General features: G+C 55.2%; 2 protein-coding genes and 1 long non-coding RNA gene across 12 annotated transcripts in view; 1 reads left to right on the top strand and 2 right to left on the bottom strand.

The window, feature by feature from the left end:
- PLXNB1 (plexin B1) overlaps positions 1-3,374 on the bottom strand; it is a 26,352-nt gene extending 22,978 nt beyond the window's left edge. Inside the window, exon 1 of one of the 2 annotated variants that reach the window (XM_007168815.2) lies at positions 3,258-3,374. The gene's annotated coding sequence lies outside the window, so the exon portion shown is untranslated. The remainder of the gene's footprint in view (positions 1-3,257) is intronic. The other variant, XM_057554063.1, reaches the window with a different exon arrangement.
- CCDC51 (coiled-coil domain containing 51) overlaps positions 1-16,663 on the bottom strand; it is a 17,582-nt gene extending 919 nt beyond the window's left edge. Inside the window, exons 1-8 of one of the 9 annotated variants that reach the window (XR_009009401.1) lie at positions 14,617-14,873; positions 14,213-14,270; positions 11,581-11,680; positions 9,051-9,370; positions 7,842-8,006; positions 6,517-7,300; positions 6,092-6,204; positions 4,031-4,176 (exon numbers count right to left, since the gene is read on the bottom strand). Coding sequence is in view for 8 of the 9 variants with exons in the window: in XM_057554066.1 (XP_057410049.1) it covers positions 6,545-7,300; positions 7,842-8,006; positions 9,051-9,370; positions 11,581-11,608 (1,269 nt within the window). In the remaining variant the exon portion in view is untranslated. Of the gene's footprint in view, positions 1-4,030; positions 4,177-6,091; positions 6,205-6,325; positions 7,301-7,841; positions 8,007-9,050; positions 9,371-11,580; positions 11,681-14,212; positions 14,271-14,511 lie in introns of those variants that run through there. The other 8 variants (XM_057554067.1, XM_057554066.1, XM_007168809.2 and 5 more) reach the window with 8 other exon arrangements.
- LOC114236161 (uncharacterized) lies at positions 14,721-16,879 on the top strand. Its single transcript, XR_009009402.1, has 4 exons — positions 14,721-14,851; positions 14,951-15,006; positions 15,089-15,176; positions 16,660-16,879. It is a non-coding gene; the product is annotated as an uncharacterized LOC114236161 (long non-coding RNA).

Genomic DNA, 16,879 nt, shown 5'->3' with positions numbered 1-16,879 from the left:
GGGCAGGGGGGGTTGTCCTAAAGGAAGTCACCATACTAGATGTGCCCCACATCCCCAGGACCCTCGCAGGCCTTGAGTGCCTGCTCTCCTCACAGACCCCTCCTTGCAGGCTCCACCTGAAGCCAAGTGAGACCAGGAAACCATGACACCACCTTTCCCAGACCTGGATGGTCTCCAGCCAGGAGCACCAAGATTGGTAAAGCGCAGGGGACAGGCCATGCATCCCAAGCTGAGACACTTCCCCTACTTGCCTGTGCCCAGGCGGCATGGCCCAGCCCCTCCCACCACCCAGCTGCCAGTCTGCCTGTTCATTCTGTTCCCAGAGCTTCCCAGGGTCCAGGTTGGCTCCTTCCAGCCAAGTCTCCCGGCAGGGTGCTCCTGAGGCTGGCCCAGAGTGAGCAGGGCTGGGCGTAAGGCTTGGAAGAGGGTCCAGCAGCCCGGTGGAAGCAGAGTACTGTGGCCACGGCCCGGCTGGGCAGTGCTCCCAAAATAGCTTGGGGGTTTCCATTTTTAGTGTGCAGAGAACAGGGCAGCTCTATGGGAGCAGGAACAAGGCAGCCTCTGTTTGACATCGAGGGGGTAGGATGAGGGGGGCGGCAGGGAGAGTCGTGAACCCGGCGAGAAGCCCAGGACTGTGGCAAGGCCAGGCTTCCCAGGAGCCCCCCACCTTGTTTCCAAGGAATGGGAAGAGAAAGTTTCTTCCTCTGGGAAGACAGGGTCTGCCTGAGGATGGGCAGAGGCCATCTCCCATGCCCAGCCACTGCTCAGTCCCTCCTACCACCTCCCGCCTAGGGATGCGCCTTGGCAGAGGGTCTGACCCATCATTCGCTTACAAACATTTGCTCAGCGCCTACTTCAAGCCAAAGTTCTCCAGCCCTCAAGGGGCAGCAACCAAGACAATCCCTAAATGTAAAACCACAGCTGGGTCAAGTGGCCCACAGGAAGCAGATGGGCAGGATCAGAACAGCTCCTGGCAAGGCCACATAGGATACTGGAGGCTGACCCACGCTGGGAAAAGTGTCAGGCTTCTTCAATCACTGCCACAGGGCAGAGCAACCCTCGCCCTTCCCCGCATACCATGGGTAGGAGGAGGACAAAAAGAAGAAGGGCAGGGCTTCCCTGGTGGCGCAGTGGTTGAGAATCTGCCTGCCAATGCAGGGGACACGGGTTCGAGCCCTGGTCTGGGAAGATCCCACATGCCGCGGAGCAACTAGGCCCGTGAGCCACAACTACTGAGCCTGCGCGACTGGAGCCTGTGCTCCGCAACAAGAGAGGCCGCGATAGTGAGAGGCCCGCGCACTGCGATGAAGAGTGGCCCCCGCTTGCCACAACTAGAGAAAGCCCTCGCACAGAAACGAAGACCCAACACAGCCAAAAAATAAATAAATAAATAAATAAATAATAAAAGTGTTAAAAAAAAAAAAAGAAGGGCACATATTTCACTTAACCTCTGCCACCGGCCATAGAGCAGCTCCCGGCCCCTCCAGCTTACCCCCTCCCACCTCAGGGGAACTCCAAGCAGAATCGGAGTACATCCCTCCTTCCAGAGTCTTTGGGGCACCCCAGGGCCCGGAGTATAAAGGTCAGGCCCTCCAGTCCACACACTCTCCTGTGCGATCCATGCCAGTGCTCCCACGCACATGCTCTTCGTTCCTGCCAGCCTGAACTGCAGGCTGTTTCACACTCCTCCATGCCCACTCCCTCTCTATCCCATTAACTCTGGTGCCCAACCATCTGGTGCCCAACCATCGTGCCCAACCCACGCCCCTCACCTGCCCCGCCTGTTCGCTAAGGCTTCCCAGGGAAGCCTTCCCTGTCCCCCTCCCAGGCTCCTGAGGAGCCCACTGCACATGGTCGGTGGACATCCCCAGCCACCACCCTGGTGTATATTGCAGCTCTGCCTTGGGCTCTCTAAGCTTCAGGTTTCCCATCTGGAGAATGGCAGGCGGGACTGCTCTAACCATTTAACGTGATATGGTGTGTGCCTGGCATTAGTGGCACCAACCAAGGCCACTCTTCTCCTTGTTCCACGCTCCCACTCTTGAAGCTCCTTAAAGGCAGGGAATGTGACTTTTGATTCAGAGGCCCCAGTAACCAGGACAGACGTTAGCACAGAGCAGGTGCTCCTTACATATTGAAAGAACCCTCATTTCACAGCCAAGAAAACCCAGCCAGCAGGGGAGATATGGAGCCCACAACCCCCTCCAAGCCACTTGGCTTCTTGAAGGACGACACAGTGTCAGCCCCACTTTTATTAATGATCAGGCCAGAGCAGACTGAAAAGGCTGGTTTGGAGCTGGGCCTCAGGTCCCCAACTTACACAGCTAGGATCTCTTGCCCATTCCCCAGATCTCAAGCTCCAGCCAGAGTCACAGCCAAAGCCTAGCTCTTCTGGGCCCACCTTTCTCTGGACCACTTCAGCAGGGCCCAAGGCTGCCTAACTTCTGTCTGCAAAGAGCAAGCACCTCTCCCCGCCCTCCTGGGGCTGTTCTCACCAACCAAGAGGGCTTATAAACTCTGCCCTTCAAACTGGGAGAGGGTTCATATCCCAGCCCTCATTTACCGAGTCGCGGGGATTAGTGGGAAACCGGCCTTTCCTTTCTGCCCTCGCTCTGCTCCCAGGGTCCACCCAAGAGAAGTTACTAATTGACAGCGCAGGAGGGCACAGTGCTTACCCTGTTGTTTGTGTTGAGGTGGGGTGGGGGTGAGGGTCCACCATTTACCGGTGAGGACTCAAGGAGTGCTCATCAATCACCCACCGTCCGTTTACGGGGGGTGGGGGGCTGGGGCTTCCCCTCTGGGGGTGCGTGGCAGGGGGATTACAGGCTGCCTTTTGTCAGTCGCGCCGAGCGCAGCCTGGAAGGGCTGTTACTACGTAGGGGAAGCCTCGACCTCCACATCGACTTTTCCCCGACCCTCCTCCCTCCTCCCCGACCAGGGCATGGACCCCACCAGTGGTCCTGGGAGGGCGGGGAAGAGGCCGGCCGGTCCCGGGCTGAGGCGGCGGCGGCGGCGGCGGCGAGGAGGGGGCGCGGAGGAGCAGCTCCACCTCCTCTGTCTCCCAATCGCGTTACAGGCGGAGCCGCCAGAGTTTCCCTTCGCGCGGAGAAGTATGGTCGCAACTCTCAGGACCGAAGCCGCCCACCACTCACACGGGCTGCCCGGGCCCGGCGGCAACGAAGCTCCAGGCCCTTCCATCCCGGGGATGCGCCGCCTCGCCCCGGTCCCACCGCCCCGGCCCCGGGCCCCGCACTTACCACCCGGCCGGGCCCCGCAGGACTAGCACGCCGAGGCGGGCGCCGGCCGCTCCGGGCTCGAGATCTGCGCGCGCGGCGGCGGCCTCCCCCCCGCCCCCCCGCGCCCCACCCCCGGAGGTGGGTCTGGCGGAGCCGCAGCTGTTACCCGGAGACCGAGGGGCGGAAAACTGCGGCCGCTGCCCGCCCCTCCCGCCGCGGCGCTGCCACCGCTGGGAACAAAGGAGACAAAGCCGCGTCGGCCGGGCCCGGCTTCGCTCCTTCCCCCCCTCGCCCGCCGGGCCGCCCTCCCCCCGCCCGCCGCCCAGGCCAGGCCGGAAGCAGCCGGGAGAGCCAGGCGCGCGGCCCCGAGCCGCCCGGGACCCCGCATTCCAGCCCGCCCGGCTCTGCACTTGCCGAGGGCGGGGGACTACACCCCTCCTTCGAGGGGTCGGGGGGGGCGGCGGCGGCGGGCTGCACCACGGCGGTAGCCAGGGCAACGCGGACGGCGGCGGGAGGAGGGTGAGGAGCGGGAGCCCCAAGGACCGGCTGCCCCACCCCGCCCAGTCCCGCCGGGCCTCACCTGCGCGCCGCGCTGGAACCGGAATTGGGAGCCCTCCGGGATGGGACGTGCCGGACCGGGGGTCGCGCTCTGCACCCCAGGTGTGGTGGTACTGCGTCCCGGCCTCTGCCTGTCTACCTGCCTGCCAGCGCCGGGTGGGACCCACGCCCCTCACCTGCTCCGCCTGTTCGCCAACCACCACCCCCGCTGTGCGGCGCCGCGAGCTCCCTCTTACCTGTCCAATACCTGGCTCCTGTGGTCGTCCTCCTCCAACTTGAACTCCTAGGCGCCTTGTTTCTCCGCACCGCACGAGGTCTGCCCACCGGCCCTACTCCCAGGACTCCCAAACAGCCGACCTCTCCTTCCGGCCCCCACCTCTGGCTGTGCGGGAAGAACGCAGGCTTTGGGGTTGGGCCTGGGTTTGCGCCATCACTAAGCCAAGTAACCTGACCCCTGCCCCCCAAACACACACGCCTATTTGCTGACCGCCAAGTGGAGGTGATACCACACCTAGCCCGGCTGTTAAAGGAGGGCACACCGCTGCAACAGTGCACAAGCAAGGGCACATTTCCTTCCAGACCCGTACCTGGGCCCGCCCCAAGCTGAGAAGCCTTGGGCAAGTCAGGACTCCCTCACCTGCAAATACTTGGGCCTTCCAAGGGAGGAACACTTGGGTTCTCTCCTGAGGCCCAGGTGTGCCCTCTGCTGGGCCTTTCACACCCTGCCCTGCCCACTGCAAAAACTCAGGAGCCAGGACCTAGCCCATCCTATTAGGACTTCTGGAGCGCTTTGGCTCATGGCCATTGGGACAGCCTCTTGGGAGGCAAAATTTGTCACACAGAGATCACTCTGGAAGCCCCCAGAGCCTCCACAGGCTTGGGGAAGCCTCAATCAGAAGGTTCAGGTCATCCACACTGGCTGCTGTCAGAAGAGCTAAATCACAGGCACCCTCTTCCCACCTGCCACCCATCAAGAGTCTGTCATCATTCTCATATACCCGACTCTGCCTTCCAAATTCTCCCTCCCCAACTCCTCGGCTCGCTCCCTTCCCTCCACCCTCTCTTCCAACACCTGGGTCCAGGACTCAGCACCTTGTCCACACCAGGATGGCACCCCTTCCCTGGTTCCCTCGTCCCTGGCCTCTGGACATCAGAGTGGCCATCTGGGTCCTCCACTTCATTCTCTAACTTTATGCTCCACAACTCTCCAACACCCATCACCACCTCAGCCAAGCTGGTGTGCCTCAAGGCCCTCACCCACCTTGCCTCTCCTGGCTGTGCAGCTTGTGGGGGCCACCCTCCATGTGCCTGGAATCCTCCCCTTCCCAGACCCATTCACTCAAGTGCACACCCTTTAGGACCTACCTCACTGCAGAGGGGGACCTAGGACTTCCTACCCCACAACACCCCTCACCTATACACAGACAAGTCACCTCCTACCCATCAGGAGGGTGAACATCCCAAGTGCAGAGGTCATTTCATCCCACACCCTCCTGGGGAATCCATTACAAAAAGAAAACAATGCCGTGGATAGAGTGACCAAATGATCAAGGGACCAGGGGCTCAGAGGTTCACATCACCCATGGGGCTACTTGGGCCATGCCCACTGCCCAGGCTTGAGCACAGGCTCCCAAGAGGGAGGGCATCTCATGGAAGCACTTCTGGCTCCACAGGCCTCTGCTGTGAGTCAGCTCTGCCCAGCCCACAGAAGCCCCTATCTGCAGACCCTGCACACAACCTCAGTGCACCCTGAAAGGAGGGTGGGTTCTCCAGACCCACAGTGCAAGCCGAGTGCCTCCCCACTGCTCCTGTTTAGTCAAGGACACACAAGGCCACCCATGGCCATTTACCCAGGAGGTCAAAGGTTGCTGTTCTCCACTGAAAAGGAAGAGGTAAAGGGTTCTCAGGGCAGTCCACCTCCATGCCCCCCCAACTGCACCTCCCACCTCTGGGAGGTCCCTCCCCATCACTGCCTCACCATTCACACTGCTGGTGGGCTGAGCTCTGCCCAAGGCTGTAGAGGTCATCCCTAGGCTGTGTGTGGGACGACACCAGCCCGAGTGGTGCTGCCCAAAGCATTCTCTGCACCAGGGAACCAGACTGGCAGCCAATCCCTGTAACTATGTCCCCAGCAATATTTACCAACCATTCCCCAATCTCTCTTCCCTGCTCTCCTCTGATCATTCCTCCAGTGTTAGAAACAGGAAGTTTTCCCCAACATGGCAGAGAAAGTGATCCAGAAGAGGGGCAGTAACCATGGTCACCAATGGGTGGGAAGCAGGCTAGGTTTTACTCACTGGAAATCATGGGCCACGTGACACAGGAAGGCTGGGCAAGTGGAGGACAGGCCAGGAAATCCAAAATGAAAATCCAGGCCTCAAGCGGTAAGTACATCCAAAATGGTCCTGAACTGGGGGCAAGACCAAGAGATGAGAGAGGAACTAAAAGGGGGCGATTACCCTACTTCCAGGCCCAACCCTCGAGTCCTAAATCTCAATTTTCAATGGACAAAACTCAGTCTAACAAATTACTTTAAATAGGACAAACTTAAAGACATTTTAATTGGACATTAGCACAAATTTTCAATAGTTAATGTAAATGAGTGTTGCCTAAAAAGTAAAGTTATGTCTGCTGGTGAGCCACACAGACCCAGGCTGAGGTTGAGTGCACCCCTGAAGGCTCACTTCATTGCTTCATTCTCTAATTAAATCTACATCCATACCTCCTCCCTCTGGAGGTGGGTCCAGGGGCTAGCTGGTCCTGAACAGCATATACAGCACAGGCAGGATGGCCACAAATGTCACGCAGGTGACCAGTGTGCCATAGATGGTGTTCCTGTTGACCTGGGCTTCTAGCCTCTGCTCCATGTCCGACAGCCCCAAGATCATGCTCCCCTGTTCCAGCAAGGTCCCAGACAGGGCCCCATCTGCCGGCTCCACCAGGCCTGGGTGCGCTGCAGCCTTTGCAAGCTGAAGCACCCCAGCCACTTGGCTCAAAGTCTCTTCCAGGCCATCAAGCTGGTCTCGTAAACCCTCTAGACATGAATGGACCTGCCTGGAATGGCTGAGCTGCTCTTTCAAGGCAGCTGAAAGGACATCTGTGTCTCTGTCTCGGGTGGGGGAAGTACCTGCCTGGGACAAAGAGCTCTGCCCAGGCCCAGCTTGCACCAGGCCCCTCAGGTCTGCCATGAGGTCATGGAGGTCCCTCTGCTGGAGGGAGTAGCTGGACGCCTGTTCTCGGATGGCTTCCTGGAGGCTCACAGGCCCCTTCTGAGCCTCCAGAAGCAAGACCTTCAGCTCCTGTAGCCGCACACGGTTCACGTAGGTGGAGCCAGCCACACCAATCAAGGCCCCCAGGACTGACCCAATGAGGGACCAGTTCTTGGTCCTCTCAGCCCGAGTGCGCTCCTTCTCATGACTTTCCCGCACAGCTGCAGAGAAGAGGGAGAACTTCTCTCGCTCGGAGTCTTCGGCACGCAGATAGGTCATACGAAGCCTCTTCTCCTCCTGCAGAAGCAAAGCTGTCATATAGCAGCAACCTGGCCCAGCAGCCACCAGCAGATGTCCCACTACCATGTCCTTGGGGCTCAGCTTCACGCCTGGCACAGATTACATGTTCCATAAACACGCTGAATGATTAAAGGTAGCATAAGCCTGGTCAGGAGGGAGGAGCAAAGGAACTGGGGGTGGTCAAGGTGAGTGGCACTATCCTCCCCAAGCAGTCTTGGGTCTGGCCGGACATGCAGTGGTGTCTACAGAATGTGTCTAACAGAAGGGAAGTGTCCGGCGCTCTCTGGGCCAGACTCCTGCATGGTGCTCCCTCCTCAGTAATCTGGGGTCCAGATTATACTGTCCTGGACCACTGATCCCAGTACTCCAGGACGAAGTGCGTGGAGAAGCTCTGGAAGCCTGGGGCCCAGTCCCTCCACAGGGGCTTCTGGTTTACCTCCTCACCAGGTGTCTGACCCCCTAACTAGTCAGGGCTCCCACCTCGCCCCTCCATGGCCTGCCAGGCTAGGGTCCCTCTCCAGATGAGGAAGGTGCCCACCTGCAACATCCTGTGCTCCAGAGTAGCCAGTTCCAGGTACTGGTTATCGTCTCTGGAGATGCGGTCCAAGCGGTCCCTCACCTCCTTCAGCTTGGCCTGCTGACCTTCCAAGTCCTCCCGAGCCTCCCGGACAAGCCCTCGAGCCACCATGAACACTTTCTCTGCCTGCAGAGAGAACAACAGAGGCCATTTGCCCCTTCTCTCCATGCCCGCACAGACTCAGCTCCATTCCCAACCAGACTGGGCTGAGAAGAGGTCAGTTGGGTGTCAGTACAAAGGGTGGAAAGAGAGTCCCTCAGACACATAATCCTGGCTCACCCAGTGGTCCTCAAAGTGTAGCCCCGGGCCCCGCCCATCAGAATCACCGGATTTGTCCGTTCAAGTGGAAATAACATGCCCCTGAGAAACCTGAAAATAGCTAAAGATGCATATAATCTGTCCACCAAACCCAGCTGACTCTAGTCTTGACAAACCACAGCAAGGCCCTTACGTTCTTAATCGGCTTCATGTGTGTTACCTTAGCTACACCTCCCAACAACGCCAAACGCCATGACAGGCATTGCCCTGGCCTCCATTCAAGAGATGGAGAAACCCCAGCTCAGCCAAAGTGATGGCCTCCAAGGGGAGAGACAGCACTGTGCCTCAAAACCTCCGGCTAAGCCCCAGGTTCTTCCCACCCCACTACACTGGTCTGTGCCTACGTGGGAGTGGGAACAGAGATGGCAGAACGCATTTCCACTGCCACAAGGGACTTGACAACCACAGGCAGCTCTTCCCACCTCACAGTCTGATGTTTCCCAGTGCTTCTACTTTCACGAGGGATGCTTCAATCACACATGGGGCTTTGAGGACACTGTAATGCAGCAACCCTCCAGGTAACTCTCACCACCAACCCCCAAGCAGTCAATGAAGGAAGTGTTTGCTGTCCTAACAGAAAGGATGTTAATGGCCCGGGACTCACTGGTACATAGCATACACAACAACTTGTTTTCATGGGAGAGAGGAGGGCCCTTCACCCCGGTAGTATCAAACCCAGGCTGTCATGTGAGAAACGAGTCAGATCCTTCTCCTAGTGGTATGTGTTCAAGAAAAGGCAAATCTGGACGTGGCCTCCCAGCATCTGTGGCTGGTAATTTACTTGTCAGGAGCCTCCAGGCCACACTGCCCAAGTCAGAGGGCAGGGCCAACCACCCCAGCTACCCTCCTCACCTCAGTCACGTTTCCCTGGGCCTCTCGAACCTCACTGAGTCCAACAAACTCTTCATATCTGTCCCACCAAGTCTTGGCCATGGAGGACGCTCGTTGCTGAATGCTGTGCCCCAGGGCTCCTCCCAGCGCTGTGAGGCGGTGGTACAGCCCGAGGGCCACCTCCTCAGGTCTTTTCTCGCTGGGCTGGCTGGGGCCTGGGCTGCAGAGAGTCCTGGTCATAATGAGGTCCCTTCCAAGGAGGCCTCTCCGCACCAGTACGGGAGACACACCCACGACGTGCCGCATGGCCAACACAGGGCTGCACCCTGTCATCGGGAGATCTGTGGGGGGATGCCAGAGAGATCAGCTCACAGCCAAGAAAGGCTGGGCTTAAGTCAGATCTCAAGTCCTAGGGACAGTTCTGAACTGAACAGTTTCCATTAGAAAGTCCAAACTGCGCAGCACTCTGTTGGGCCCAGAGATGGCAGCCACCAGGGTCAGGCTTCACTAGGTGCCCCCGGACAAGGGAGCATGTCAGGGAAGAGCATACTTAGGAGCTCAGGCCTTCCACCTCTCTCCGTGACGCCACATGAACCAGATCCTCCCATTCCACCCACCTTCCCACAACCCCAGGTCTCTGTTGTGATCTGCATGAGAATCCTGGTGTCCAGTTTTCTGATAATCTCAAAGAAAATTCTTAAACCTGCGTTGTGTCCATGCTAACAGAGCCCCCACAAAGATTCACAAAGACTCCTAGGGAAACTGGAACTGACTGAGGGGATTTGGGGGAAAGATTTCTATAAATGACTATCAAAACCAGCTTCCCAGACTCCCTGAGGGCTGCCTCAACCCTGGGGAAGCAGTTTCGCTTCTGTTCTAGGACACAGGTCGTTCATGTCCCAAGGCAGAAAACTCTCTCCTCAGCTCTCCTCTGAAAAGACAATTCCGGGGGAAAACAAAGCAAAACAAAACAACCCAGATTTCTTCATAGAGGACAGCTTTTTTAGGTTCACACCAACTTTCCTTCTGCCCTTCAAGCCCAGACATTCTGGGTGACCAACTCCCAGTCTCACATTTCTCACTTTCCATAAGCTTTCTTCCTTCTTTCCAACCTCAGTAACTGCCCAACAGGTTAAGTTTCTTTCATCTTTCCCTTTTCAACCTTGCTTTGATGTTTGGGCCCCAACAGTCCTACTTCTCTGTTACCTGAACAGCACAGGGAGTCTCCCATTATCCAGTCAGGCCTGGCCCGAGCCCAGGAGCAGCAGTGAATTCTGAGGACCCCGAAGAGAGGGCCAGGTGACCCATGCTCCCGGGGCAAACCTGGGCCAGAGCACCCTGGTCTGGCCAAACCACCCCTGCCCCCAAGTACTGACTCTGGCTGTCAGAGTGACACCTGGTAGCCAAAAGACCAGGCCAGAGAGAGAGGTAAGCAAAGGGAGCAGGGGACAGGAAGACAGGCTAGAAGAGCTCCAGTTACAAAGAAAGGACCATCCCTGACGTAAGGCGATGAGCATCCCAGCCTCCTCCCCACGGTGCCATGCTTGGAGAAGCTCAGACCCTCTTGAAAACAAAGTTGCTTGGGTAGGGGCATGCCTCCTGGCAAAAGCCTGAGCTGAGCGCCACAGAAGGGGACATCTCTGTGACAGTGGTTCCAAGCTGGTGCTGCACCCAAACCCCTCTGCCCCTTGCCTAAGGCCCAAGGGAGCACACGCCACCCATGGCCCAGCAGTTGGGCCAGCCTCCTAGGCCTCAAGGCCAGTGACCACTGCACACAAGCTGTGGCCTCACAACAATCCTGCAGGTGTACCCCTCATCAAAGCAGAGCACCCACCCTCCTCAGCAACGCTCAGCAGAAAGGTGTCCCCCTTGTCCATCACTACTTCTTCAGCCCTCTTCTCTCTTGATCCCGCTCGACCACCAAGGTTGCTCTCCTGAAGCCCTGCAAAACTTCCACCTTGTCAGATCCAGCAGGTGCTACTCAGATTTCTTCTCCAATACCTCTGCAGCTTTCAACACCCTCTCATTTTGAAATCACCACCCCCCTCAGATTCCTCCGACCTTCTCAGCCTCCTTTCCTGGCTCCTCCTCTATCAGCAGCCCAATCTTGGACCCCAGGAAGGTCACTCATCCCTGGCAGAGAAGACAGCTACAGCCTCCTACGCAGTCATGGCTTCCTCCCCTGCCCCTCACAGCCGTTCTTCATGTGGCAAACAGAGGCTCTGTTATCTCGTAAGTCAGATCACATCCCTCGGTGCAAAACCCCCTGACAGCTCCCCGGTCACGTGGCATGCACACCAGTCCTGCCATTGGCCAACAAGCCCCGGTCCTCTCAGCCCTCATCCCCTTCCTTCTCTCCATCCCTGTACATACTCCACTCCAGCATCCTCACCACGGTAAGCACAATCCTGCCACAGGGTCTGTGCCCTGCCATGTCCTCTGCCTGGACCGCTCTGCCTCCACAAGTCCAGTTACCTCACACTTACGTCTTTGTTCACATATCACCTCTTGATAAGGCCTTTCCTGACCACTCCCTCCTTGGCCACCTTACCTGCTTTCTTTTTCTCCATCAGACACATATATTGCCTTCTTCATGTATTGCCTCGTCCCTCACTAGAACATAAGCTTGGAGACAGCAGGGACTTGGCTTCCTGAGGGGACACACCAATGAATCCCAAGTTGTTCCCCCACTCTAGTCCCTCCTCTCAGCCGCCCACCCCAGCCTGTCTCCTGGCTCCTCCCCACTTAGATATCTCACAGGCCCATCAACCTGTGGGCAAAGGGAAGATGTTCCTGGCACAGAGACAAAGTGGAACAGTGCTTGAAGTTGTCTAAATCTGAAGGGTGACCTGTGAAGCAGAGAGGAGAGTGGGTGGAGAGGCTGGACAGGTGGACAGAGGGCCAAATGAGCAGAGGCCCTGCGCCCAGTTCAGGACGCTGCCCCTCCACATCCATTCTCCTACTCCATCCAGATGACTATCTTCTACCAACTGCTCTTTCCTCAAACCTCCATCACCAGTACCTCATCCTCACTCGTATAGCTGATGGTTTGCTTCATTTTTCACCAAGAAAATATTTTAAAATTGGAAGAGAACTTCCATAAACTCCTACCACACCTTCCCACCTGCCAGTGTCTGTCTCATCCCCACCTTCTCTTGTTCCTCAGGATGAATAATTCCTGCTCTAGGAAAGGCCAAGCTGTGCCCCAGGTCCCATATCCTCTCCCCTCGTCAGACACTAATTGATTTGACACTCCCTCCAGCAACTGCCCCACTTCTCTGCTCCTCTTTACTCCTTGGCAAAGTGCCTGCACTAGCTGTCTCCAGTTCCTCTTCTCCCATTCTCATTCAGCCCCCCTCTGATCTGGCCTTCACACCCACCAGGCCACTTGAACTGCTCCTGTCCAGGTCATGTCCACGTGGCTAAACCCAATGATCAGTTCCGTCCTCATCTCGCTTGCCTTGTCAGCAGCCTGAGCCTCGTGATAGCTCCCTCCTTCTTGAACCACCTTCTCCTCTTGCCTTCCAGTCCCCACTCCCTTCCACAACCCCTCCACACAGTGCCCCAGGGCCCTGTCCTCAGGCTCCTCTCTTATCCAGTCCTGTGGCTTGAAAAATCATCTACAAAAAAGTTCTAAACTTGATTGTAGGGATAGTTGCACAACACTGTAAATATACTAAAACCACTGAATGGTACACATTAAGTAGATGAATTGTGTGGTATGTAAATTATATCTCAATAAAGCTATTACTAAAAAACAAACAGAGAATCCTCTGGCAGTCCAGTGGTTAAGACTTGGTGCTTTCACTGCCAGGGCCGGGTTCAATCCCTGGTAAGGGAACTAAGATCCTGCAAGCCACGTGGCGTGGCCAAAAATAAATAAATAAATAAAAACCAAACAAACTATAATCGGACCTCTCCAGCCCACACCTCTCCTCTGAATTCCAGGCTCATTTATCGAACTGCTCACTCCATGTCTCTGCTTGGAAGGCTGATGGGGATCTTATCTTCCTCTCCCAAACCTGCCTTTCCCACAGTCTTCTCCATCTTGGTTGATGGAAACCAATCAGGCCCAAACTCTCATATCATCCCTGGCTCTGCTTTCTCTCCCTCCTCACATCCAATCCATTAACAAATGCCACCTCCACCTCTGAAACTAAATCCAGAATCCCTCTTCCTCTTGCCCCTGCCACTGCTATCACCTGGTCCCAACGACCGACATCTTTTGTCTGGATTATCCTAAGAGCCTCTGACAGGTCTCCCTGCTTCTACTCTAGCCCCTACTGTCAATAGAGCAGGCAGTGGTGCTTTCAAAACACGGTCAGACCATGTCTCTCTCTGCTCAAAGCCTGCAACGGTTCCCCATTTCTCTCAAGGTAAAAGCCAAAATCCTTTCCATGACCTACAGGGCATCCACCTCCTGGCTCTCATTCTTCTCTCCCCTCACCAGTCTCCTTTTCCTCACTCTGCTCCAGTCACATGGACCTTTTTCCCCTGGTTTTTTTGAGACAAAATTGACACACAACATTGTAAAAGTTTAAGGTGTACAATGTGATGATTTGACAAATGTATGTACTGCTAAATGTTTACCATAACAAGGTTAGCTAACATATCTTTCACTTCACATAATTCCCATATGATTCCCAGCTTTTGTTTTTTGTTTTTTGTTTTTAATTTATTTTTGGCTGTGTTGGGTCCTCGTTTCTGTGCGAGGGCTTTCTCTAGTTGCGGCGAGCGGGGGCCACTCTTCATCGCAGTGCGCGGGCCTCTCACTGTCACAGCCTCTCTTGTTGCAGAGCACAGGCTCCAGACGCGCAGGCTCAGTAGTTGTGGCTCACGGGCCCAGTTGCTCCGCGGCATGTGGGATCCTCCCAGACCAGGGCTCGAACCCGTGTCCCCTGCACTGGCAGGCAGATTCTCAACCACTGCGCCACCAGGGAAGCCCCCAGCTTCTTTTATGTTGCTAGAACATGCTAGGCTATTCCCACCTCAGGGGCTTCACACCACCTGTTATCTGTACTGCTTGCTCCCTTCTCTTTTTCAAGTCCTACTCAAATGTCATAGCTGTCCACTCCCACCCCAGGACTCCTTAACCACTTTCTCTGCTTTATTTTTCCCCAGGCACATATAACATGACCCGTGGTATGCATTTCACTTATTTACTGATAGTCTGTCTCACCCACCAGAACGGCAGCTCTGCCAGGGCCAGCACTGTTTTGTTCACTGCTGCATCCTCAGTGCCTAAAGTACATACATATAGTACACACTCAACAAAAATGTACTGGATGAATAAACAGAATTTGCAAAATATCGCACCCCGGGCTATATTATAAAACCCCAGCTCCTTCCGGTGGCCTCCAAAGCTCTAGAACCAGGTGGTCTAGCCCCCGCCCATTTCTGCTGCCTCCCTCGCATCTCCCACCAGCCACACTGTAAGGAATGCGCCGAGCTTCAAGGCCTTTGCACAAACCCTTCCCTCTACCTGCAGTCCTTTCCCCGTGCACGGTCCCAGGCTTAGCGCTTGCGGTTAAAAACCGTTCGCGGCTTCTGGATCCTCCCGGGGCAGGACACCCCACCTCCCCAGTACCTGGTGGGCTTGGCGCCGGAGCCGCAACCCCAATGGTGCGCCCGTCACTCAGTTGATCCCTGACCCTTTAGTGCCCGCCTCCGGACCGCTTCCGGCAGCGGGAGCGCAACTTCCGAACCAGGAGCCAATCTGCGGGCCCGCATGGAGGTATAGGCTCAGGGGGTGGGACGGGAAGCTCCGCATCCGGTGGCAGGGTCTGGGGAAGGGGCGGCAGGCGCCATGTCGGGCCGCGAAGGTAAGTGTGCGGGGACGATGGGGTGGGGTGGGGTGGGGCGGGGCGGAGAGGGACGGGACCCGGCGGGGGCCAGGCTGAGCGTGCTCGTGTCGCACGCAGGTGGCAAGAAGAAGCCCCTGAAGCAGCCCAAGAAGCAAGCCAAGGAGATGGACGAGGTGAGGGCTGGCGCAGAGGCGTGGGCGGGCGCGGAGGGTCTGAGAAATCCGCCGGGAGTGAACCCGCTCTCCCTCTCCGTAGGAAGATAAGGCATTCAAGCAGAAACAGAAGGAGGAGCAAAAGAAACTCGAGGAGCTAAAAGCGAAGGCCGCGGGGAAAGGCCCCCTGGGTGAGTGAGGGCGGGGTAGAGCTCAAGCCGGACAAACGCCTGAGCATCAGTCTGGATACGGGCCCGAGCATGTCCGTGTCCTGCCTCGTTGGTGAGTTGCGAGGTTTCTGTTGCTGGTGTCCGCTGCAGTGGACGGCCCTAGCCAGGCTTGGTTTCGCAGCAGCGGGAGAGGGGGCGGGAGCCAGACCCAGTATGGGCTTCTCTTGCTTAGGGAAGTGGCAGAAATGGAAATAAAGAAATTTATATATCTCAGACACACGTTCGTACAGTTGAGTTTGCAGATATCCTCTACAGCTTCTTGCTCCAAATTCGTATTTCACTGCTTCTTTGTTGCTTGTAACATTTCTTAATTTACTAATCGTATTGTTAAAACTAGCAAAATACTTTTGCATCCTGAGTCTTTTCACTGCTGGATGCGCCTAGTCTAATGGATAAAGTCCAAGTCTGTTGGCATATTATTGTGCTATATGTTTTTTAACTTAATTCTCTACGATTCTGCCTTTTTTTTGCCTTTGTGTAAGAGGAATTGATTACATATCAAAAGTTTTTTTTAACCCTGTCAGTCATTGTACTTTGTGCTTCTTAAATCCTGTTTACATTCATCAAAATAGGATTATTTTCTCAACAGTTATCTATACCCTATTGGATCACTGAGCCACCCTAGGGACAATGAAGGCTGGAATGGTGGGAGTGTCATTCAGGGTTTCCCAAGACCTCTATTCTAGTGGGTTTGAGTCATTTTTGTGTACCCACAGAGCGCTGAGATTCTAGATATTGAGATTCCTTTTTGGAATGATGTGAGGTATCTTGCACCTTCCCTTAATCTGTGATTATGTATGGGGAGAAGGCCAACCCTTAGTGAAATCCTGTACTACTTGTTTCTTATTGAGCATCATCTACTTTTTTTTTTTGAGGTTTATTTTGTCATAGCCCTTTAGGACTTTCATTTCTATATTAGGCATACTTAATTCTATAACTGTTTGTTAAATTACCTACCGTGTGCCAAATACAGTCATTTGTAAATTGGGTAAAATAAAGGTAGTGAGTAAATCAGATCCCAGGATCATAATATAGAAGTTGATGTGGTGTGACGTGGCAAGAGTATGGACTTGGAAGTCAGGCTACCCAGGTTGGAATCCTGGCTTTGTCGCATACCAGTTTATAACTTTGAACAACACCTAACACTGAGACTTTGTTATCTGTAAAATGGGTTGATAGGGGATGAGGATTAAGTGAGCCCGTCTGAAATACACAACACACTTGAGATCCAGACCAGTGCGCAGCCATTACTCGTGCCCTGCCTTATTCTCATTCTACTTTTGCCCAGAATAGATAATACTGGGGAAGCCCTGTGCATGCTTGTGTCCAAAAAAATGCCCAGTACATAGAGCTGGGCCTTATTAGGATCCTTATCAGGCCCCTGGGGCTTCAACCATGGAGCTGTCTTTTTCCCTGGATGAGACTTTTTTTTTTCCTTTTGCAGCCACAGGTGGAATTAAGAAATCTGGCAAAAAGTAAGCTGTCCCTTGTGCCTGAGGCAATGATGATCCTTAGTTCCATTCCTGTTTAAACATCTGGATTAAACATCTGGATTCCCTGCCATAACATCTGTTGCCACCTATAGCTAGAATGAAGTGTTGTCTTGGAACCTATTGTACATTTAAGAATAAACTTTTGTAAAAAAATAAATAAATCACACAGTG

Source organism: Balaenoptera acutorostrata, chromosome 10 (genome assembly GCF_949987535.1).
Source record: "Balaenoptera acutorostrata chromosome 10, mBalAcu1.1, whole genome shotgun sequence".
In the NCBI taxonomy this organism is placed as follows: Eukaryota; Metazoa; Chordata; class Mammalia; order Artiodactyla; family Balaenopteridae; genus Balaenoptera; species Balaenoptera acutorostrata.
This window is presented reverse-complemented; position numbering and strand designations above follow the sequence as displayed.